The sequence below is a fragment of the Phyllobates terribilis genome, unplaced genomic scaffold (genome assembly GCF_046119375.1).
Source record: "Phyllobates terribilis strain yellow unplaced genomic scaffold, ASM4611937v1 Scaffold_1__5_contigs__length_1240528914, whole genome shotgun sequence".
In the NCBI taxonomy this organism is placed as follows: domain Eukaryota; kingdom Metazoa; phylum Chordata; class Amphibia; order Anura; family Dendrobatidae; genus Phyllobates; species Phyllobates terribilis.
The window spans coordinates 854,972,631-854,997,590 of NW_027362761.1; the positions used below are offsets into that span (position 1 = coordinate 854,972,631).

Sequence of the window (24,960 nt, forward strand, 5' to 3'; positions counted from 1 at the left end):
ATAAAAATATAATTCTTTTATGGGTAAAAAAAACTTATTTTATTTGGCTCATTTTTTGTAATATAAACATATTTAAAGGTAAGGGCTATGATGCCATCTCCAAAACAGCTTGATGTTCCTGTTACTACAGTTGCACATAGTTTAAGGTCTATGGGACTGTAGCCAACCTCCCTACTCATGGCCACAAGAGGATAATTGATAACAAATTGAAAGATATCACTTATACAAATGATTACCAAAGAACCCAGAACAACTTCCAAACAGATTAGAAGTGAACTCCTAGGTCAAAGTACATCAACGTCAGATTGTGCCATCCGTCACAGTCTTGACGAAAGTGGACTTCATGGAAGTGAGACTGGAATTTGCCAAAATGTGTATTGACAAGTTGAAAGCGTCAGGGAGAATGTTCTTTGGACACATGAGACAAAATTTGTACATTTTTTGGCAAGTCACATGAGCTCCAAGTTAACAGAAGCAAAAATGAAGCATACGAAGAAAAGAACATTGTACCTACTGTGAAACATGGAGGAGTCTGTTATGTTTTTGGGCTGCGAAGGGTACATTGAAATCTCAAGAATATCAAGGCATTCTGGAGTGAAATGTACTGCCCAGTGTCAGAAAGCTTGGTCTGAGTCACAGGTCCCCCGACAGGGTAATGATCCAAAATGCAGCTAAAAGCATACAAGAATTGCTAAGAGCAAAGCATTGGACTGTTCTGAAGTGGCCTTCTATGATCCCCTAAATCCTATTGAACATCTGTGGAAGGAGCTGAAACATGCAGTCTGGAGAAAGCACCCTTCAAATCTGAGACAACTGGAGCAGTTTGTTCACGAGGAGTGGGCCAAATACCTGTGGACAGGTGTAGAAGTCTCAAAAGCAATGTCTGATTTTCATTAGTTGATATTCAGTAAATTTATGTTGAAAATTACTTTTGTCAGTTTCAATGACCATTTTGGGTTTTTCTTACTATGACAGGAGGGCACCAACCATTTTTTTTTTTTAGCCATGTGTGTAATCAGCAATTCATCTGCGCTGGTATTGCAAAGTCAGTGCCACGGTTTCCAGCAGTCATGTGTCCGCTGCTGCCAATCTGTCTTGACAGAATATTGATGAGCTGCAGCCAAACAGCGGCTGTGGATTGGCTGCAGCAGATACTTGATGCACTATGTTACGTCACCCGCTGGAAATGGCAGCCAACAACATTGCAGGAAAGGCGCCATTGTCAGAGGAAAGTATCCACTGTTTTTATTTTAATTGGGGTTCTGAATTGATTAAACAGTGGTTATCCAGTAGTGGACTACCCCTTTAAATAAAAATGTAGTTTTTGCTTTTGTAACTTGTTTAGTTCAGAAAGTGACCATTGACCCAGTGCCTTCATTGTTACCTTTTTATACTCCGTTTAGATGACCCTGACAGATTCTCTTTACATTGTGATGAAGTATGCTGTAAGGTTTCTTCTTCCTTTGTGTGTACTGTGCACTACCTGTTCATAACAGTTTAATTGCTTGTAACGCATGATAAACAACTCGCCACCAACTACTGTGTTGTGACTTGTCTGAAAAGCAAAAGTGACCTTTCTGTAAGATCAGAGTGCTGGCTTCCCGCTGACATCCCTCCAACTGAGACTCTTTCTGACAGTGGTTGTTAACACAATAGCAGAAATGCAATTTGCAGCCAGAAAGAAACTGTGATGTGTTACACGCAAAGCCCTGTACGTCCCTTATCTGTCATTATATGGATATGGCGTGTATTGAAAAGATACAGCTACACTATGGAGTTTATCCAGGGTAGGGTTTCCATGCTGAACCGTATCATTGCCTATTGAAAAGTAGAACGTACACTGATCAGCTATAACATTAAAACTACCTGCCTGATATTGCATTGGGGAAGGGACCAATGCAATATGGAAATTAAAATGGCATTCATTATATCAGGTCTACCATTGTTCCATGGGCCAGATCTTTGGGGCTTTCAGAAGGACCTCTGTTCGGATCTGCATCCCCACACACAGCAAGCTACAGTGCATTTTATGTTTTGACCTCTTTCTGTCATACTCAGCATTAATGTTTTTCGCAATTTTTGTTCCCATAGCTGTGGGTTTGGACTAAACCGGCTAACCTTTGCTGTCCACACTCAAGTATGCGCTTTTGGCCCCCCGTCACTAATTCACCAGTTTTCTTTAATAGGAGTTGTATGTTGAAAGACTAAAACCTCTGGGGCATGAAGAAAATTCTGCCATTTACCCACAATTTACTCTTATCAGCGTTTCTCAGGAAAGGTAGCAAATATGTAATCGCTGGGGATCCAACTGTTGGGGCTCCTACTAATCACCAGAACAGGGGCCCTGAGCCCCCGGTTGTTCCTCCCTGAGCCCCCCAGTTGTTCCTCCCTGAGTTTGAATGGAATAGCAGTTGACCACAAACGGTGGTGCTCCATTTGAAGTCTATTGAACTGTTGGAGACAGCCCCTCACCCCCCCCAACCTCCCCCGGAAAGCTGAAGTGAAACCACTTATACATTCATATTGGGAACTTAACCCCTACAGAAATCATAACTGTAGTACAGATTTCACCAATTTCACTTTATATGAAAACTGAAAACCGTTTTAGATATTATTATTGCGCCATTTATTCCATGGTGCTTTTACATGTGAAAAGGGGTATACATGGCAAACAAAAAGTACAATAATTATGAACAATACAAGTTGCTGACTAGTACAGGAGGAGCGAGGACCCTGCTCGCGAGGGCTCACAGTCTACAAGGGATGAGTGAGGATACAGTAGGTGAGGGTGATGTGAATGAGGGGTCTTCAGTGCACCTTTGGCATGGTTAAGGGCTCAGTGCACCGTTTCACCACCTCAATTACAATCTTCCGCACCTCCTGTTCAGTTGATTGACCGTGAACATTTTGGAGTGTTGGCTAAATTAAATTCCTTGCACACACTGACTCTGCAGGAGCTGAGAGTCATTGTGGGCGCTCTCATATCCTTCTCTCCTGTTGGCAATGGCCACTCGCTGCACACAGGATCACACAGTAGTGGTTGGCTGATGCTAAAAAGACAGGGGAATGAGATTTTGCCCTCACTGACATTGTGTGTGCTCTCGGCTACTGCAGGGTCAGTGCTTGCAGAGAGGGTCTTACCTTACCGTTCTTCTTTATGGTAAATGTCACCGGCTGAAGATGCAAGAATGTGAGCACCAGACTCCACAATTGCCCTGTTCTCCTACAACCGATGGGCAGGAGAAACAGCTGTCCCATAAATAGGAGTTGTGGTGACATGGACCAAAAAGGAGGTTACATTATTTTTGCGATGGGAATACCTTCCTTATGTAGCTGCAGATAGCATTGTATTTCCAACCACTTTAGACTTCATACACGGGCATGTAAACGTTGGAGGGTAATTCATGACGCAGCTGAACCTCTACATGGCAGATTAGTGTATTCTGGCATACTTCACTATCCACTTTCTGAAATACCTGAAGTGCTTAAATGCATTATTTTTCAAGCTGATATATGTTGAAGAAAAATGACTTGCAACATTTTATAACTTTAAAATTCTAGCTTTTTCAAATTTGTTTATGATCTATGTTCCTGTGTTGCCATGGTTATGAAAGTTGAATACTTTTTCTACTCCTGATTGCTGCAAAATGCATGAACACTTCTCTTATAACTTGTTGTACTTTTTCAATTGAGTCACTCATACAGAAATATTCTGGAAAAGTGACACAAAGAACATCTACATTGATTATGCAAGGAATAAAATGGTTGGAATACTTTATACGCAAAGTTTTACCTGATCTTGGCTCTTAAATTTCATACAGCCTCTTTAAAATAGTTATTGAGACTCTAAACCCCATTACTGTGAGCCCCAATAGGGACAGCGATGATAATTTTATGTAAAGTGCTGCAGAATGTAATGGTGCTTTATATGCAAAGCATAATAAGTTTCCTCTGAAAATGGGCACATTAAGCTGTAGTGGTGAGGTCCACGTCTGGATGGAAGGGCCTTAGGAGCAGTTCTTATGACCAGTAATGCCATGTCTTTGCTCCTATTGATTAAGTCCCTCTGGTTGGTGATCACTCACAAAGTTAACAAAATCTTCATAATACCAAGAAATATTTAAAAGGTTTCAGTTGCAAGAGTATAAGCTGTCTCAATGGCTACAACCAATGCCTCTTCAATTGGGCAGCAGAAAAAAAGCGAGAAAAACAGTTTAGCCGTATGATAGTGTTCATAATTGACAGTAATGTACACCAGCAAGCCCTAATATCACAATCACAAATAAACTAATACTTTGAAGGTCCCCTCTTGGACAACCAAAACCGTTCTAACCTTTTAAGGCATGGCCTTCACATGACCTGTGGATGTCTTTTTTTTTATCCGGCACCAAGACATTAGCAGCAGTTCCTCTAAGCCCCAAAAATTGTGAGGTGGGACCTCTATGGACCAGCACATATGCTGCATCAGACTAGGGTTACTAACATACCATAGTTGCCGGTTTACTCTGTCCTTCTTTTTGGACTACTGCATACCTGCTACATTCCACAAGACATGTCATTTTAGAGATGATCTAAAACTTTCCTTTAGTCATCACAATTTGGCACTTATCAAAGACGCTCGGATCCGTACACTTGCCCTTTTTTTTTTTTCTTTTTTTTTTTGCTTTCAACACAAAAAATTACTTGTTGCCTAATATATCCCACACTCTCTATCTTGGGTATCATTGTTAACAGATAATCATTGTTACCACTTGACCTGACAATGGTTTCCTTGATCACTAGTGACAAATATCTATTTTGTATAATAATCTAGCCCTCCATGTGACCAGCTGGACATTGTGGAAGATGACTTTGCCATAAATATTGTAGGGATTCAAGCTCTCTAGCCGTGGTAAAGGGTACATACAGGCACTTGGTTCTGGTGCAAACAGTCTTAGGTTTATTGTCTGATAAACTCCAAAAATTTTAACAGAGCGGATTTTTTTCAGTCAAAAGAAAAGATTCAATAACAAAATAGTCCTTTCTCAGGGTAGGCTCAGTACAAGTACACTGTCTTACTTTCATAGCAAGTCAGGCACTGCTACAGCTTTGGGCACCATCTGTCCACCATTAGAGCGTTCACTCCAACTCCATTTCCTCAGACCCACCAGAGCCAATTGAACTGCCTTTTCTAAGACCTGCAAGGCCCTAACTGGAGTGTATGGGAGAGACCATTCCCACCCGGGTCTATGGTTGCTCCTAAATCCTGGACCTAAAATCTGGTCCATTAAAACCAAAAACCTCTCAGTAACCTACCATTACTGGAACCTTCAATTCCGAGACTTGCATCACTGAGGCCAGCCACCTCTGTCATGCCTGCCATCCAGGATTTTACGTCCTGCTCCTTTACATATTCCCCCACCCCTCTGCCCAAAGCCAGTGGGCTGGGTACCTTCTGCCATCAGTGTTCCCTCGACAGGGCATCGACAATCTCATTTAGCTTTCCCGGTATATGCTCTACATGAAAATGAAAATCTTTTAAGTCTAGGAACCAATGTGTTACCCTGGCATTGTTCCCTTTTTTTTCCCCGCATCCACTTTAGTGGGGCATGTACAGCGTACATTTTCTCCCCAGCAGGTAATACCTTAGGGATTCCAATGTCCACTTAATTGCCAGATATTCATTTTCCACAATGGAGTAATTCTTCTCACACAGAGAGTATCCTGTGCTCCTCCCCATTTACGTCATGCGACAAGGCAGTGCCCAACCCGACATCTGACGCATATGTCTGGTCTAGAAATTCTCTGGCAAAATCTGGCACTACAAACACTGGCTGCTCACACAAGGCACGTTTTGGCTCTCAGAGCGCCAGTTCTGCTTCTGGAGACCAATTGGCCATAACCGATTTTGTGCTTTTCAGGAGATGAGTTAGTGGCGCTGCTGTCACGAAAAAGTTAGGGGCAAACCTCCTGTAATAACTGACAATTTCCAAGAATGCACAAACTTGTTCTTTTTTGTGAGGGGGCATGGCCCAGTTTGTATCTCTTCCACTTTAACTTGCGGTTCAATGTCACCCCTGCCTACAGCATGGTACAGATATTTGGCTTCCTCCATCCCCATGGCGCATTTTTTCGGATTAACAGTAAAACCAGCTTTCTACAGGGCCTCCAAGATTGCCTGGACTTTACTCAAATGACTCCCCCAATCCCGGCTGAAGATGAAAATGTCATCTAAGTAGACATCTGCATATTTTTTGAATGCCTAGGACCCGTTCCATGGCTGTCTGAAAATTGACAGGAGCTTCCTATAACTCAAAAGGCATCCTGACGTATTGAAAACACTCATCTAGCATCAAGAAGAGTCTTTTCCTTGGCCCCCTTGGATAGGGACATTTGCCAGTACCCTTTTGTGAGATCTAGGGTGGTGATATAACAGGCAGGTCATAGTGTCTCAATAAGCTCAATTACATGGGGCATATGGGGTAGGTGTCAAACTTGGATATCTCATTAAGTTTTTGGTAACCATTACAGAACCGCAATTCTCCATCTGCCTTTGGCACTAACACTATGGGGTTTAACGGGTTTAGCATTTGTTTAGCCTCCTTTGAGATTACCTCCCAGTGGGTTTCAGGAATCCTGTAGGGTCAGGTCATAGTACGTTTTCTGAAGCCCCCCAGTAAGATATGGTTCAAGGACCCCTGCCCGCTGCTTCGGGGGCAGTTTCCTCTCAGTCTTCCACCCTCTCAAACAAACATAGTTGGGAAAGCCTCAATGTCATCCTCTGGAGTCATTTTCTGCAATGTCTCTCTGACTGTTTTCCTCATTTGTGTATCCTCTCCTCACTTTTGGGTACTTGCAGTCCCCCTGGCTCTGATGGTCTGTCAGGAGAGCCAGCTATTGCTGATGCCGCTGTAGCTGTTGCTGCTGCTGAAACTGTTGCATCAGGAGTTTGTTGGTTTCCTGTTGGGTCTGCTGCTGTCACCGCTGCTGTTGCTCCATATTGGCCTGTACCAGCTGCTTAACAAGCTCCTCCATGCCTTCAGACCATTTTTGAACGGCTGCAACTGCCTTAACCCAGGAAATTCAGATGCAATCTCCTGTACTCTTTGGGACTTGTTGTTCGCATTCTCTACCAATTGTAGGGCTGTAAGCTTTCTAGCAGCGGTAAGGGGTACACATAGGCACTTGGTTCTGGTGTAAACAGTCTTAGTCTTAGGTTTATTGTCTCTCATAAGCTTAAAAAAAAATAAACAAGGCAGCTTTTCCTCAGTCAAAAGAAAAGATTCGGTAACAAAACAGTCCTTTCTCAGAGTAGGCACAGTACAATTACACAGTCTTACTTTCATGGCAAGTTAAGCACTGCTACAGCTTCAGGCAAGGTTTATCTATCCACCATTAAAGCTCTCACTCCCGCTCCTCTACCTCAGACTCACCTGAGCTAATTCTTCTGCCTTTAAGACCTGGAAGACTGGCTTATACGGGAGCAAACATTCCCACCTGGCTCTTTGGTCACTTCTAAATCCTGGACACAAAATCCGATTTGTTAAAACGAAAACTTTTCAGTAACCTACTGTTACTGCATCCTTCAATTCCGGGGCTTGCATTGCCAAGGCCAGCCACCTCGGTGACACATACCTGCCAAGATTTTACCTCCTGCTCCTTTACAATATGTATTTACCTGGTGTAAATGCTGTTCTCCTGAATCTGGGGTTGTTTTTTTTTCTGTTTCTGCACTTCTCCTTTTTTAATAATTTTTTTCCTTACATGTTTTTCTAGTGAAGGGATCATGGTAGTCACCTATTCTGTCTTCTTTGCCCACTTAGCTGAGAAGACTATTTTTATATAACAATAAGAAGGGGTCATAACTCGGAACAGAGACGCAGGCACAAAAAAAAAATACCAGATTTAGGAGAACAGCAGCATTTATATCAGTTATAAGATTACATATTTATGACAGATACTCTTTAATTTTACTGAAAATGTACTTTACTCAAAATGTAAAAATAGCGATCAGCCAGTCAGTATCTTCCCTGAAATTAGCAATCATTTTCAGGGGAAGAAAGCTTTTTGAATGTATTGTCAGCTGTCTTGGCTTTATTCATGTAACGCGGTAAAGTTATTCTCATTACATTCAATTTGGTTTGCGTTGAACTCTAAAATATATATGTCTTCAACTGCATCTGAATATTGTCAGTAGGAATAAAACCGGCTTTTCTGTGGGGGATAAGGCTGAAATTTCTAAGGCACGCTTGGCATCAGACAGGAGAATTGTGTGCATGTCAGCTGTTCTGTGTTGGAAAAGCTTTGCCATTTAATATGCACTTAAAGCAACATCTGTTGCACAAAATAGTCATCCTGACAAGTGACTGCCTCTGGAAGGTTGATGTTTATTTAAGGCGCTGTGTGGGTGTTGCATTGAAATGCATATTGGTAATCTACATAATATTAACATTTAATGCTCTCTTGTATGCAAAGATCTGGAATCCTCTATCTACTGTAGTGGAGTCACACTGCCAAGGTGGGGTACACATCAAAGCTATGTGTATGCAATGCAAAGGGTGAAACCTCCTGCAAATGTTTATAGCGCATATAGATTTTACCATGACTCTACAGAAATATTAGTAGTTTAAATTTTCTGCCAAATGTGAACCCAGCCTTTTAGATGAAGTTGGGTGTGATGGGGAGAAGGCAGCTAACATCATATATGTGGAAGGCGTAATACAATAGAATCCGTCAAAATAGGTTTGTCTTTAACTTCATGCAGTAATTTCTTTCAATCCATAGGCTAAAATTATTAAAGGGAATTTTGCTATGTAATCTAAGCACACTATAAGGCATGGACTAAGACCCTGATTCCAGCGATGTGACACTTTATTGGGTGTGTGTAATCTCAGATTTGGTGCCAGAAAAAAACCCTATATTAATATCTTAAATCTTTATTGGGTGATTAATAATATACACAGCTAAAAAATAAAGGGAACTTAAACAACACAATGTAACTCCAAGTCAATCACACTTCCGTGAAATCAACCTGTCCAGTTATGAAGCAACACTGATTGTGAATCAAGTTCTCCTGTTATGCAAATGGAACAGACAACTGGTAGAATGATAGGCAATTAGCAAGATACCCCCTATAAAGGAGTGGTTCTGCAGGTGGTGACCACAGACCATTTCTCTGTTCTCATCCTTTTTGGCTGTTGTTTTGGTCACTTTTACATTTTGTTATTGCACTCACCCCTAGAGGTACAGTAGCATAAGGCAGTGTCTACAGTACAACCCACAGAAGTTGCTCAGGTAGTTCAGCTCATCCAGGATGGCACATCAATGCAAGCTGTGTTAAGAAAGGTAGCTGTGTCTGTCAGCAGTTTCCAGAACATGGAGCAGATGCCAGGAGACAGGCCAGCACATCAGGAAACGTGGAGGGGGCCATAGTAGGGCAACAACCCAGCAGCAGGGCTGCTACCACCTCCTTTGTGCAAGGAGGAGCAGTGCCTGAGCGCTGCAAAATGACTGCTAGCAGGACACTAACATCCATGTGCCTGCTCAAACTGTCAGAAACAGACTCCATGAGGGTGGTATGGAGGGCCCAACATCCACAAGTGTGTGTTGTGCTTACAGTCAAACAATGTGCTGGGCGATTGGCATTTGCCAGAGAACACTAAGATTGGCAGATTTGACATTGGCGCCCTGTTCTCTTCACTTATGAGAGCAGGTTCACACTGCACACATGTGACAGACATGACAGTCTGGAGACACTGTGGAGAACGTTCTGCCGTCTGCAACAACCTCCAGCATAACTGGTTTGGCAGTGGGTCAATAATGGTGTGGGGAGGCATTTCTTTGGAGGGCTACACAGCCATCGATGTGCTAGCCAGAGGTACCATGACTGCCATTAGGTACCGAGATGAGATCTTCAGACCCATTGTGAGACCATGTGCAGGTGCAGTGGGCCCTGGGTTCCTCCTAATGCAGGACAATACCAGACCTCATGTGGCTGGAGTGTGTCAGCAGTTCCTGCATGATAAAGGCATTGATGCTTTGGATGGGCCTGCCCGGTCCCCAGTCCTGAATCCAATCGAAAACATCTGGGACATCATGTCTCGTTCCATCCACCTTCGCCACGTTGCACCACAGACTGTCCAGGAGTTGGCGGATGCTTTAATCCAGGTCTGGGAGGAGATGCCTCAGGAGAACAACCGCTGCGTCATCCGGACCATGCCCAGGCATTGTAGGGAGCTTGTGGAGACCTCAAACACTCCTGAGCATCATTTCCTTGTCTTGAGACATTTCCACTGAAGTTGGACCAGTTTGTAATTTGATTTTTCCACTTTGATTTTGAGTATCATTCCAAATCCAGACCTCCATGGGATATTCATTTTTTTTTTTACTTTGATAATTTTTATGTTTTATTCCACTATGTAGTGAATAAAGATTTGCAACTTGAATATTGAATATTTCATTCAGTGATATCTAGAATGTGGTATTTTAGTGTTCCCTTTATTTTTTAGAGCAGTGTATTAAAAATTGAATGACTTAAATAGGCAAATAGTAGTACAAATAAAAGCACATGCTCAGTAAGTATAACTCCAATATTTTCCACACTGTACAGCATCCCTTTGTTCACATCATGGGCAATTTGATCCAGTAAAGAGGAACACAAGTTTCCTGATGAACCCTGATATCTAGAGGGGAAAAACGCATCAAGACGGGACCCAATTTCTAACTTGCACCTAAGGGAATCTTTCTGCGAAGATTAAGCCAAGTGCTACCCCATTTGTGACCATGGATTATGTGTATTTTGTCTATTAGGGGTATAGTTTGGGACAGCTGACGTTGAGTGGTGGCGCCATATCGCATTCTAGGATGCCTAGCTCCATGGCAAGGCAGGGATCAGATTTTGTAAGTGCCTATTCAGGGTCTAAAAGTAATCTTGTATAATCCCATATTTGTCCCTATTTTTGATATGGGGAACATTATCATTGAGTGAATTCTCTACAGTGTGGCAAGTATTGGAGATATACTTACTGCTTTTATTAGTACCACCATTTCCCTATTTGAAGTCATTCAGTTGTTAGTAATTGTTATATGTATGTGTGTGATTTTAATAGTAACCTAATAAAGATTTACAATTTTAATATAGGTTTTTTTCTGGGACCATGAGTCAGTTTTCTCTGCTGCAGATCTAGCAGAGCTCAGATGTTAAGCTGTGTATAACCTCGCCCAGACCACATCTTTCTGTATACAATGTATAGTGACAGAGAGCTGCTAAACAGTGCTGGGGGCTTGGCTGGACTAGGATACACAAGGCCACTTGTCCTCTAATGATGATGTCCTGCTGATAAAACATTGATTTGTATTGAGGCAATAACACATGGCTCAGTACGTGACACATGACGATAATTAGGGTCTTTGCTCCTACATCATACTGCGCTCAGATTTTTTAGTTACCAGAGTCTAGGGATGCTTATAAAAGAATTAAACAAGCCATACTCCCCACATTGTTGCTTTGATGGGCCAGAATTGATGACGTCCTGACCATCAGTCACCAGACCATGCAGGCAGTCAGTGGCCTTAGGAGTCATGTCACTGGCAGTCATGATCTGTAAATAGAACCAGGTACTCCTGAAGGGTTGATGTTCATAAAGTTGGGTCATATTCCTTAAAATTGTGACAATTTGGCACGTGAAGATACAAAATAGAATTATTTATTGGTAAACACAGTCCATGTCTAATACATGGATTTCAGAGGAGCTTGGTGAATATATACTGGTAAGGTAGCGCGGAGTATAAGATGGACAACCCGCTAGGGAATAGCGCTAATGAAAGCTTCCAGTCTGGGGTCTTGATGTGCTTGTTTGTGGTCCAGCAGATTCCAGCAGTGAATGACTTGTGTCTTCTATATGCAGCCTTACACTCTGGTAACTTAAAAATAAAAAGCAGCCTTTTTAAAGCTTTCATCCAAGAAAGTAATCAGCTAGAATTCAGCTACTTGACTACAGGCTATCACACACAGAAGTCGTGACAGCCTATGAATCCTAGAACATGCCTAAAAGTGGAATCTCACTTTAATTAAAAATCTTGAAGACATCCAGTCTTCTCCCTCAGCTAGTTTGTATCTCGGCAGTCTTGACATTAATAGTATGTGCTATTGTTTTTTTTGTAGATGCTATAAAGCTTCAGCTGGTGGAGGCTGGTCTGGTGGAGTGTTTACTTGATATAGTCCATCAAACTGTGAATAGTGAAAAGGATGATGACATGGCGGAGCTGAAAACTGCCTCTGATCTAATGGTCCTTCTGCTATTAGGTGGTAAGTGCACGTAGAATTTGAGTGACATGTTAAGACTCTGGGAAGATAGGTGCTGAATGAGAGATGGCAGACCGTTAGGGTTCAGAAATATTTGGACAGTGACCGAATCTTTGTAATATAGGCACTACACCACTATTTTATTATAAAAAACATGGAACAACTGAGATGCAATTGAAGTTTAGACTCTGTCTAAAGGGGTTGAACAAAAATATCCTGTGAAAAGTTTAGGAATTGCAACCATCTACAGAGCCTTCTCATTTCAGGGGCTCATAAGTAATTGGACAAATTAACTTTACTATATAAAAAAAAATGTTAATTTTGCAAAACTTGGCAGAGAATCCTTTGCAGGCAATGACTACATGAAGTCTGGAAGCCATTGGTATCACAGAATGCTGGGTTTCCTCCTTTGTGATGATTCCCAGGCCTTTATTACAGCTGACTTCAATTGTTGCTTGTTTGTAAGTCTTTATGCCTTAATGGAGTGGTCCGAAGGCAAATAATTTTTCCCTATCTATTTAGTCCCATCTAAGCTATTTTGTAATATACTTGCTTTAAAAATTCCCTACCGTTCCCTAACTACACTATCTAACAGCTATTGTATTTTTTTTCTGTACTTCTTGTCTGATGATGATTTGTTGAGTAGCCCAGTGCATACTGGGATACTCAAAGCATCATCAACGCAGGGGGCAGAGGTTTCCATCGTTGTCACAGCCCCTGTCCCTCACTGACGCAAAACATTATCAGGGGGCAGAGGCTGCAGTCACTGTCACAGCCCCTGCCCCTCCCTGACACAAAGCATTATCATGGGGCAGAGGCTGCAGTCACTGTCACAGCCCCTGTCCCTCCCTGTCATGAAGCATTATCCGGGGGTACAGGCTGCAGCCATTGGCACAGCCCCTGCCCCTCCCTGACACAAAGCATTATCATGGGGCAGAGGCTGCAGTCACTGTCAGAGCCCCTGTCCCTCCCTGACACGAAGCATCATCAGGGGGCAGAGGCTGCGGTCATTGTTACAGCCCCTGTCCCTCCCTGTCACGAAGCACTATCATGGGGCAGAGGCTGCAGTCACTGTCACAGCCCCTGTCCCTCCCTGTCATGAACCATTATCATGAGGCAGAGGCTGCAGTCACTGTCACAGCCCCTGCCCCTCCCTGACACAAAGCATTACCATGGGGCAGAGGCTGCTGTCATTGTTACTGCCCCTGCCCCTCCCTGACATGAAACATTATCGGGGGGCAGAGGCTGCAGTCATTTTCACAGCCCCTACCCCTCCCTGACACAAAGCATTATCATGGGGCAGAGGCTGTAGTCACTGTCACAGCCCCTGCCCACTCCTTGAAATGAAGCGCCATCAGTGTCATTCGTTTCAGTGGCTGTGCTGTCCCGGCGCTTTACCTGAGTGCAGTCCGATGTACGCCGACTCGCAGAATGATGTGAAAATGGAAAAAATTAAGTTCTGTCTGCTTTGTGCAGTGTCTCCCCCAGCACAAATTTAACTGGGCTGGTAAAATAGAATTTTCTTATTACATATTACTATATGAGGTTGTAACTGCCTCCTGTCTGACCTTGCACTCCTCCCATTTAACCAGCAGGTGATGTATATTCTACTCTACCAGTCCATTTAAATTGTAGGTGTTTCAGCCCAGATGTGACATGTTCTGTCCAGAGTTGTAGGCTTGTAGCCCAAGAGAGGCATGTAGGCAGAGTAGTACCCATCAGATGGGAGGTCACCTTACAGCGGTTGATGGGCACACATGAATTGGCCAATTTATGTTCTAAGAACCTCCATTTTTTTGTAAGTAAAGCTTACTGAGTAATAACACAGTTTAGATCAAATGTTTTTATTGTCTTTATGTATCTTGGCCATAATGGAGTGCTGCTGCGCTTTCTTTTTTATATATATTGTGCAGTTTCTGCAGCTCGCACCTGTTCACACTTAGGATGTGCTGGTCCGTTTTCTTATTACACATATATACACATACAAACACATACACACATGCATATATGTGTGTGTGTATATGATAATAAATATATATTTATATACACACAGTACAGACCAAAAGTTTGGACACACCTTTTCATTTAAAGATTTTTCTGTATTTTGAAAAATTGTACATTCACACTGAAGGCATCAAAACTATGAATTAACACATGTGGAATTATATACTTAACAAAAAATGTGTCCCCAAGTGCAGTTGCAAAAACCATCAAGCGCTACAAAGAAACTGGCTCACATGAGGACTGCCTCAGGAAAGGAAGAACAAGAGTCACCTCTGCTTCTGAGGATAAGTTTATCCGAGTCACCAGCCTCAGAAACCGCAGGCTAACAGCAGCTCAGATTAGAGACCAGGTCAATGCCACACAGAGTTCTAGCAGCAGACACATCTCTACAACAACTGTTAAGAGGAGACTTTGTGCAGCAGACCTTCATGGTAAAATAGCTGCTAGGAAACCACTGCTAAGGACAGGCAACAAGCAGAAGAGACTTGTTTGTGCTAAAGAACACAAGGAATGGGCATTAGACCAGTGGAAATCTGTGCTTTGGTCTGATGAGTCCAAATTTGAGATCTTTGGTTTCAACCACCGTGTCTTTGTGCGACTCAGAAAAGGTGAACGGATGAACTCTACATGCCTGGTTCCCACCGTGAAGCATGGAGGAGGAGGTGTGATGGTGTGGGGGTGCTTTGCTGGTGACACTGTTGGGGATTTATTCAAAATTGAAGGCATACTGAACCAGCATGGCTACCACAGCATCTTGCAGCGGCATGCTATTCCATCCGGTTTGCGTTTAGTTGGACCATCAATTATTTTTCAACAGGACAATGACCCCAAACACACCTCCAGGCTGTGTAAGGGCTATTTGACCAAGAAGGGGAGTGATGGGGTGCTACGCCAGATGACCTGGCCTCCACAGTCACCAGACCTGAACCCAATCGAGATAGTTTGAGGTGAGCTGTACTGCAGAGTGAAGGCAAAAGGGCCAACAAGTGCTAAGCATCTCTGGGAACTCCTTCAAGATTGTTGGAAGACCATTTCCAGTGACTACCTCTTGAAGCTCATCAAGAGAATGCAAATCAGTCATCAAAGCAAAAGGTGGCTACTTTGAAGAACCTAGAATATAAGACATATTTTCAGTTGTTTCACACTTTTTGTTAAGTATATAATTCCACATGTGTTAATTCATAGTTTTGATGCCTTCAGTGTGAATGTACAATTTTCATAGTCATGAAAATACAGAAAAATCTTTAAATGAGAAGATGTGTCCAAACTTTTGGTCTGTACTGTATATATGTGTGTGTATAATATATATACATACATACAGTACAGACCAAAAGTTTGGACACACCTTCTCATTTAAAGATTTTTCTGTATTTTCATGACTATGAAAATTGTACATTCACACTGAAGGCATCAAAACTATGAATTAACACATGTGGAATTATATACTTAACAAAAGTGTGAAACAACTGAAAATATGTCTTATAGTCTAGGTTCTTCAAAGTAGCCACCTTTTGCTTTGATGACTGCTTTGCACACTCTTGGCATTCTCTTGATCAACTTCAAGAGGTAGTCACCGGAAATGGTCTTCCAATAATCTTGAAGGAGTTCCCAGAGATGCTTAGCACTTGTTGGCCCTTTTGCCTTCACTCTGCGGTCCAGCTCACCCCAAACCATCTCAATTGGGTTCAGGTCTGGTGACTGTGGAGGCCAGGTCATTTGGGGTAGCACCCCATCACTCTCCTCCTTGGTCAAATAGCCCTTACACAGCATGGAGGTGTGCTTGGGGTCATTGTCCTGTTGAAAAATAAATGATGGTCCAACTAAACGCAAACCGGATGGAATAGCATGCCGCTGCAAGATGCTGTGGTAGCCATGCTGGTTCAGTATGCCTTCAATTTTAAATAAATCCCCAACAGTGTTACCAGCAAAGCACCCCCACACCATCACACCTCCTCCTCCATGCTTCACGGTGGGAACCAGGCATGTAGGATTCCATCCGTTCACCTTTTCTGCGTCACACAAAGACACGGTGGTTGGAACCAAAGATCTCAAATTTGGACTCATCACACCAAAGCACAGATTTCCACTGGTCTAATGTCCATTCCTTGTGTTCTTTAGCCCAAACAAGTCTCTTCTGCTCGTTGCCTGTCCTTAGCAGTGGGTTCCTAGCAGCTATTTTACCATGAAGGCCTGCTGCACAAAGTCTCCTCTTAACAGTTGTTGTAGAGATGTGTCTGCTGCTAGAACTCTGTGTGGCGTTGACCTGGTCTCTAATCTGAGCTGCTTTTAACCTGCGATTTCTGAGGCTGGTGACTCAGATAAACTTATCCTCAGAAGCAGAGGTGACTCTTGGTCTTCCTTTCCTGGGGCGGTCCTCATGTGAGCCAGTTTCTTTGAAGCACTTGATGTTTTTTGCAACTGCATTTGGGGACACTTTCAAAGTTTGCCCAATTTTTCTCACTGACTGACCTTCATTTCTTAAAGTAATGATGGCCACTCGTTTTTCTTTACTTAGCAGCTTTTTTCTTGCCATAATACAAATTCTAACAGTCTATTCAGTAGGACTATCAGCTGTGTATCCACCAGACTTCTGCAAAACACAACTGATGATCCCAACCCCATTTATAAGGCAAGAAATCCCACTTATTAAACCTGACAGGGCACACCTGTGAAGTGAAAACCATTTCCGGTGACTACCTCTTGAAGCTCATCAAGAGAATACCAAGAGTGTGCAAAGCAGTCATCAAAGCAAAAGGTGGCTACTTTGAAGAACCTAGAATATAAGACATATTTTCAGTTGTTTCACACTTTTTTGTATAATTCCACATGTGTTAATTCATAGTTTTGATGCCTTCAGTGTGAATGTACAATTTTCAGTCATGAAAATACAGAGAAATCTTTAAATGAGAAGGTGTGTCCAAACTTTTGGTCTATACATACATACAATATGTGTGTGTAATTTCTGAGACTCTCGTATATCTCTTGGCCTTGCAGTACAAGTAGCACCTTCAGATATATGGAAGGGATTTTCAGTCACAGAAACTTTTACAACAAACCTGGCATATGAATAAATGATATATCGTTTAAATTTAGGTTTTTGCTTTACTTTTTTTTTTTATTATTATTTATTTTTTTTAAATTTTAGGCCATTTTATTTTTTTCATTACTATCTTTTTTGTAATACAGACCTTTTATCTTGTAATTTTCGCACTTGCCACTGGGATTACTTTAGTCTCATGTTTCCAGTACAGATTGTGATATGGAAAAAAAAAACATAACCAATTTTTTGAAAATATGCATATAAACAGGTTATCCATTACCTGGACAACCCCTTATTAAATGAAGTAGTCTCCCATTGTAAAATAAAAAGAACATATACTTACTTCCCACACTGGTGCCGTTCCAGTGTTGTTGTTGCTGGGTCTCCTGGGGCACGTGTAACATTGGTTGCAAGGCTCACATAGCACAACAATCAGTGACTACTATTGGGCTGATGCGTACTCACTTCTTCCACTTATTGGCCGCTGATTGGCTGGAGGGCTCATGTGGCATAACAATGTCACTTGAGCCCTGAGAGACCTAGTGCCTGCATTGCTGGAACAGTGCTTGCACAGCAGGTAAGTATATGTATATTTATTTTAAAAGGGGTTCTTAATTTGAAAAACAGTTGTCCATGTAGTAGACAATCCCTTTAATATAAAAACCTGAATTAAATAGTAGTTATTTTCTGATGACACATTCCCTTTAAGAAATGGTAGATGGTGTGTAAAATACTTTTTGTGTAAGAAAGTATGTGCATCGCTAAAGGAAAACGTTCTTAACTGTGCGGTTAGTCAGTTTGTATAACGTCCTGTAAGTCTGAAATACCTCCAATACAGTTTAAATGACTGAGAACATACAGATGTTAATAGATACAAAATTGGCTACAATCGCCTTAGGAACATGTGTGTTGTGATCACCTCTAGATAAGTTAGGCCTACGCAAGGTTATTCTGAATAAAAAGTAATTTTATTTATTGTATTTCTTTTAAGTTTTTCCTAAATGTCTATGAATTGCTGTTTGTGTTGAAAGTTTTATTTTTTTTTTTGTACAGATGAGTCCATGCAGAAGCTTTTTGAAGGTGGAAAAGGCAGCGTCTTTCAGAGGGTTCTGTCCTGGCTTCCATCACACAATCATCAGCTACAGTTAGCTGGTGCCCTGGCAATAGCCAATTTTGCTAGAAATGGTAATTACCTTTCAGTTTTGTAAGGCTGAGTTCACATCTGCGGTATGCATTCCTTTGTTCTGTACCATCATAAAAGCAAAAAAATCTGTTTCAAGTTGTGATTGGCTATCAAGTGACCGACACCAATAGCGCCCTTTAAACCGATTGACCTTTAAAGGGACTCTGTCAGCAAAGAATGACTGTTTAAACCAAGTACAGACGCTCGGTACTTCATGATGGGGCCAATCATTTATATACACCTTCCCACCAGCTTGGTTTTCATCTATCTCCACCCTTCTTTGGCTCCATGAAGCCAGATCTGTGTGTGTATTTAAATTGTCCCCACCTTGACGCACCGAGCAGTGGGACAGAGTTTGAGCAGTCATTCTGTGCTGACAGAGTTCCTTTAAAGGGAATCTTTCACCAGGTTTTTTCTGTCCCATCTAAGAGCATCCTAATGTAAGGACAGAGACCCTGATGTATCACTTACTTGGCTGCTTGCTGCAGTTTTGATAAAATCTGTGTTTTATTTGCTGCAGATCTACCAGTTCTTTGAATGTTGAGTTTGGTATAACTCCGATCACACCACTGATTGGCAACTGTGTTCACTGAGCATAGGCAGACCGCTGCCAATCAGTGGTGTGGGGCGGGTTTATACACCTAGTGGTTGTGGTGTGAATTGCAGACTGTTCTTGGGTTTGCTTAAGTGTCACAATATTGTATTGAATATTTTTGTGAGAAATTGGCATCCTTATCTAAATTCTAGCAAAGATAAGGCTAGGAAAAAAAACATCTGTGTTCTGTCAAGTTACCTATATCCCTTACTACTTACTAGTACTAATTTAGACGAATCTTGTGTATGTTGCCTGCCAGGGTTGACAGTAATCTGTTTCATTTAGATGGGAACTGCATTCATATGGTGGACAACGGAATTGTTCAGAAGCTCATAGATCTTTTGGACAGACATGTGGAAGAAGGCAATGTAACTGTACAGCATGCCGCTCTTAGTGCTCTAAGAAACTTGGCAATTCCTGGTAAGTAATACAAGTGCTGACATAAATTAGTATTGCATTGGTTTTTGCATTGAATTTTCAATTTAGAACAACAGTTCTATTGCAAGTGTTTCTCTCAGTAAAAATGCTATTTTTTTATCTATTTATTATGTTCTTTCAAACAAGATGTGTAAATTGTCCATTCATGAAAACTAGTCCTCAAGTAGGTGTATTCTGATTATCCTGTTAACATTCGATCTGCTTCATACAAGTGGTTAAACAGAAATGTTTTTTATTTAATTATCCTCCAAGCAATGTAAAATAATGATTTTTTTGTAATATACTTTATTGCATAATTTCACTTCTTTCTGCCCAAATTTCATGCTGCAGTGCTGTTTTAATGCCCAGTCCATGTTCCTGTAGAAGCTCAATTCAACTGCTGCTCAGCAAAGATCCAAACCCTATATTCCAACAATCAAGAGTTCTGGAAGTTCCAATGTCTAAGTGCTGGGGCAAGGATCAGAGGCTAAATTAAGGAAAGTCCTATATACAGGCTGTTTGAATATAGTGTGAGGAGCTTGCTGAGCAGCAGTTGAAAGTAGCTTCTAAAAGAGCATAAACTGCATGGAAACGGCATCGGGTTTGGGAGAGACAGAAGCGAGTTAAATTAATGAAGTATATTACAAAAATTCATAACTTTGTAAGGATAAATAATAAAAAAAAATAAAACTGGGTTGCAACAATTTTCCCATCTATTTTTGTAAATTGTATACCATTGTACACTCTGAGATTTCCCATCAATCAAGTTCAGGATTTTTCCATTGCTTCACAAAGCCACAAAATCTGCCAGGGCTGCATGTCAAAGATTTGTAATGGGCCCCTGTCATTATGACCCCAGGAAGCACTTACTGACCTAGCTGTATAAACATTAAAATAAAATTGCTTTTGTGCTGTGTTACGAACAGCAATTTTCTTCTGTGCTTGAGCCTTTGTTGAGCGAGAAATTTTATTAAAAAATGTAGCACAAGGTGAAAAAATAAAGCCGAAAATGACATGTACAACTAAAGGTAAATTAGGCTATTATTCTGACACATAATTACAAGCCAACATGAACCAGCCTGTGCCCTTTTACATATCTATATGTAGACCACATGAACGTGCTTACATAAGAATAGCTTGTGTTACGACATTGTCTTTATATCTTTTCATAGTTGTGAATAAAGCAAAAATGTTGTCGGCTGGAGTAGCGGAAGAAGTGCTGAAGTTTCTGAAGTCGGAAATGCCTCCAGTACAGTTTAAATTACTGGGAACACTACGGATGTTAATAGATGCTCAAGGTAAGAACGAGCTGTAGAGGGTGCCGAGATCTATTTAATTTAGTAACACTTCGTTCTGTGCTGTCATGAGCACAAATTTTTGTAATATGATTCTGATCTCTATTCAAGTCAGCTGTGTCACAGCTGACTAACAGCCGTGACACTTGCAGGCGTGGCGACAATAAATGAAATGCCGAGCATGCCAAAATACTCGGCAAGCACCAGAGCGTGCTCACTGAAAGAGTTAATGAGGCATACTCTCTCATCACTAATATTTACTTAGAAAATTTGTGACGTGTTCAATACTTGCTTCACCCCCTGTGTGTATGTGTGTATATGTATGTATATATATATATATATATATATATATATATATATATATATATATATATATATATATATATATATATATATATATATATATATATATATATATAATATTAATGATTTTGATTACAGTTTCTTAAAGTAAAAGCAAAGACCATATCAACAAAATAGTAGCTGTGTGTGTGCGCTATTGAAACTTGTAACTTTGTAAGTATATAGAAAGTTCTGAGATGAGTAAAGCCCATCCAGACGCCTTATAACCATATGATGTATCACTAATTTTTTTGTAATCGTAAGCTTAATTCAGCATTGGCATTTAATGTGGTTACACACAGTCAGGGACATAACATTGGCCCCAAGTCATGATTGCTGTTTCTCCACTTTTCTAGAGTAATTTGCTCCTTTTTAGTATTTGCCTTTAATTCTCTATGTTTTGCAACACTCTTTAACCCCTTCCCGACCCGTGTCACACCGTTTGTGACATGGAAAACAGTTCGTTCCCGACCCATGTCACAGCGTCTGTGACATGGAGGGAAAGAGCCCCTGCAGCGCCTGCGAGCGGGGTCGCTCAGGTGTCACAGTTGCTACTGCAACTGGACATCCTGAAGTCGACCCCCCCGGGGGGTGGATTAACCCCCCCGTGCCTGGGACCCCTCCGATTGGCTGTTTCTTTTTCACTTTTAATGAAACTGCCAATCGGTATGAATTAAATATTTCACCAATGAAAATTGGTGTAATATTTAAATCTGGGCATGGCCTGATGCTTACAGCATCAGCCATTGGCTGGGGGGAGTGTCACCTCTGTCCCCCCCCTCCCCCCAGATCTGATTGGGGGGCTAGCGTCACATGGATACTAGCCCCAATCAGATGTGGAGGGAGTTTTTAATGATGGCCGCAACTGCCCGTCCATGGATCGGGTGCCGGCCGTTGTGGACCCTCTGCTGCTGCCTCCTGTGGACCCTCTGCTGCTGCCCCCCCCGTGGATCGCTTCTGCCGCCGCTAATTGCCTGCTGCCGCCGCTGATCTGCATCAGGTAGTATTGCCCCCGCTCCCCCCCGACCCCCCCTCCACTCCACCCTGCCCCCCCCTCCACCCCCGACCCCCCCCTCCACTTTCATACCTGCACCCCGACCTCCGCTCCCTCTGCTCCCTCTCCCACGTCTTCATCCACCGGCTGCTGCTCTCCTTCTGACAGCCGGTGGACTGTGATCACAGCAGCAGCAGGCTCAGTGTAAATGCCCTGCTCCTGTGATCAAACCCACCATCCCCCAGTCCCAGTGATATCACCCCCCACCTCCCAATAATCACCCCCCTGTCCCCAGTGTTCACCCCCCCCTGTCCCCAGTGTTCACTCCCCATCCCCAGTGTGCACCCCCCATCCCAGTGATCATCCCCCCCCCGCAAACCCAGTGATCACCCCCCTGCTGCTGGCTCCTGCTCCCCTTTCTGCCCCAGTAATCACCCCCCTTGCTGCTGCCGGCTCCTGCCCCAGTGATCACCCCCCTTGCTGCTGCCGGCTCCTGCCCCAGTGATCACCCCCCTTGCTGCAGCTGCTGGCTCCTCCATCTCTTCAGCCCCCCCCTACGCCTGACAGCCCCCTACGCCTGACAGCCCCCTACGCCTGACAGCCCCCTACGCCTGACAGCCCCCACACGTGACTGCAGAAGGTTACGCCAAGCACACACACACACACACACACACACACACACACACACACACACACACACACACACACACACACTATAATAAAGTTTCGATTTTTTTTTTTTTTTTTTTTTTTACACAGCACACAAAATGTCCCGCCCGTCCCACTCATCCCAGTCTAGGGCGTACTCAGCTTAGGAGGCTATGTCAGGTTGGTGTGTGTGTTGTAGTGTGTGTGTGTGTGGTGTATACACTACAATATACCACACCGCACACCAACCTGACATACACTACACAATGGTGTCCACTAACAAATTGGAACCATGTTGCGTTTGGAGAGCCGCTGTGTGGCCAAACATTGGAGCTCCCCCACAAGTGACCCCATTTTGGAAACTAGACCCCCCAAGGCACCTATCTAGATGCATAGTGAGCACTTGGAACCCCCAGGTGCTTCACAAATTGATTCATAAAAATGAAAAAGTGGAAAAAAAAAACACTTTTTTATTTTTACGGATTAATTTGTGAAGGACCTGGGGGTTCCAAGTGCTCACTATGCATCTAGATAGGTGCCTTGGGGGGTCTAGTTTCCAAAATGGGGTCACTTGTGGGGGAGCTCCAATGTTTGGCCACACAGCGGCTCTCCAAACGCAACATGGTGTCTTCTAACAATTTGAGCCGACAATTTGTTAGCGGACACCATGTTGCTTTTGGAGAGCCGCTGTGTGCCCAAACATTGGAGCTCCCCCACAAGTGACCCCATTTTGGAAACTAGACCCCCCAAGGCACCTATCTAGATGCATAGTGAGCACTTGGAACCCCCAGGTGCTTCACAAAATGATCTGTGAAAACAAAAAAGTACTTTTTTTTTCACAAAAATTTTCTTTTAGCCTAAATTTTTTAATTTTCACATGGGTAACAGGATAAAATGCATCCTAAAATGTATTGGTCAATTTCTCCTGAGTACACTGATACCTCATATGTGGTCATAAACCACTGTTTGGGCACATGGCAGGGCTCAGAAGAGAAGGAGCGCAATTTGACTTTTGGAGCTAATTTTCCATTCAAAAAGTAAAATGGCGCTCCTTCCCTTCTGAGCCCTGCCGTGTGCCCAAATAGTGGTTTATGACCACATATGAGGTATCAGTGTACTAAGGAGAAATTGACCAACAAATTTTAGGATGCATTTTATCCTGTTACCCATGTGAAAATTAAAAAATTTAGGCTAAAAGAAAATTTTTGTTAGAAAAATAAAAATGTTCATTTTTTTCTTCCATGTGGCTTTAGTTCCTGTGATGCACCTGAAGGGTTAATAATCTTCTTGAATGTAGTTTTGAGTAGCTTGAGGGGTGCAGTTTTTGGAATGGTGTCACTTTTGGGTGTTTTCTGTCATAAAGACCCCTCAAAGGGACTTCAAATGTGATGTGGTCACTAAAAAAATGGTTTTGTAAATTTTGCTGGAAAAAAGATAAATTGCTGATGAACTTTGAACCCTTCAAACTTCCTACCAACATTTTTTTTTTTTTCCAAAATTGTGCTGATGTAAAGTAGACATGTGGGAAATGTTATTTATTAACTATTTTATGTCACATCACTCTCTGGTTTAGTAGAAAAAAAATGCAAAATTTTCTAATTTTTTCCCATATTTTTGATTTCACAAATAAACGCAAATATTATCGACCTAAATTTAATACTAACATGAAGCCCAATATGTCACGAAAAAACAATCTCAGAATCGCTAGGATCCGTTGAAGTGTTCCAGAGTTTTTACTTCGTAAAGGGACACTGGTCAGAATTTACAAAAATGCCAAGGTCTTTAGGGTCAAAATAGGCTGGGTCCTGAAGGGGTTAAGTTAGTTTTCTTTTTTGAGTTTTTTCCCCCCCTCAACCACTTTGCTTATCTAGATGTTTTGGACAGTATCATGAAATGAGACTTTTACCAAATCTAACCCTTTTTTTTTATTTTTTTTTATTTTTGGGGGGGGGGCGCATCTCACTCCAGTCCATACCTGGAGTAAGGTTTCTGGCTGAGTTTTCAGTTTAAAAATGTCGCAAAACTGTGTCAAAGGATTTGCGACTATTGGTACTGAAAAGTCGCAAAAAAAATGTTTGAGGATAAAATCAAAAGGCATTTTTGATGTTGCTCCAAATTCATAAAAAGAATATCAACGTCCTTGTCGAATACCGCAAAAT

At 42.1% G+C, this 24,960-nt stretch overlaps 1 protein-coding gene across 2 annotated transcripts in view; it reads left to right on the forward strand.

Moving 5' to 3' along the window:
- Nucleotides 1-24,960, forward strand: part of LOC141153611 (rap1 GTPase-GDP dissociation stimulator 1-A) — a 128,708-nt gene that overhangs the window by 98,907 nt on the left and 4,841 nt on the right. For both annotated transcript variants that reach the window (XM_073638572.1, XM_073638580.1), the window contains 4 exons: nt 12,143-12,286; nt 18,381-18,512; nt 19,391-19,525; nt 20,695-20,820. In XM_073638572.1, the coding sequence (XP_073494673.1) occupies nt 12,143-12,286; nt 18,381-18,512; nt 19,391-19,525; nt 20,695-20,820 (537 nt within the window). The remainder of the gene's footprint in view (nt 1-12,142; nt 12,287-18,380; nt 18,513-19,390; nt 19,526-20,694; nt 20,821-24,960) is intronic.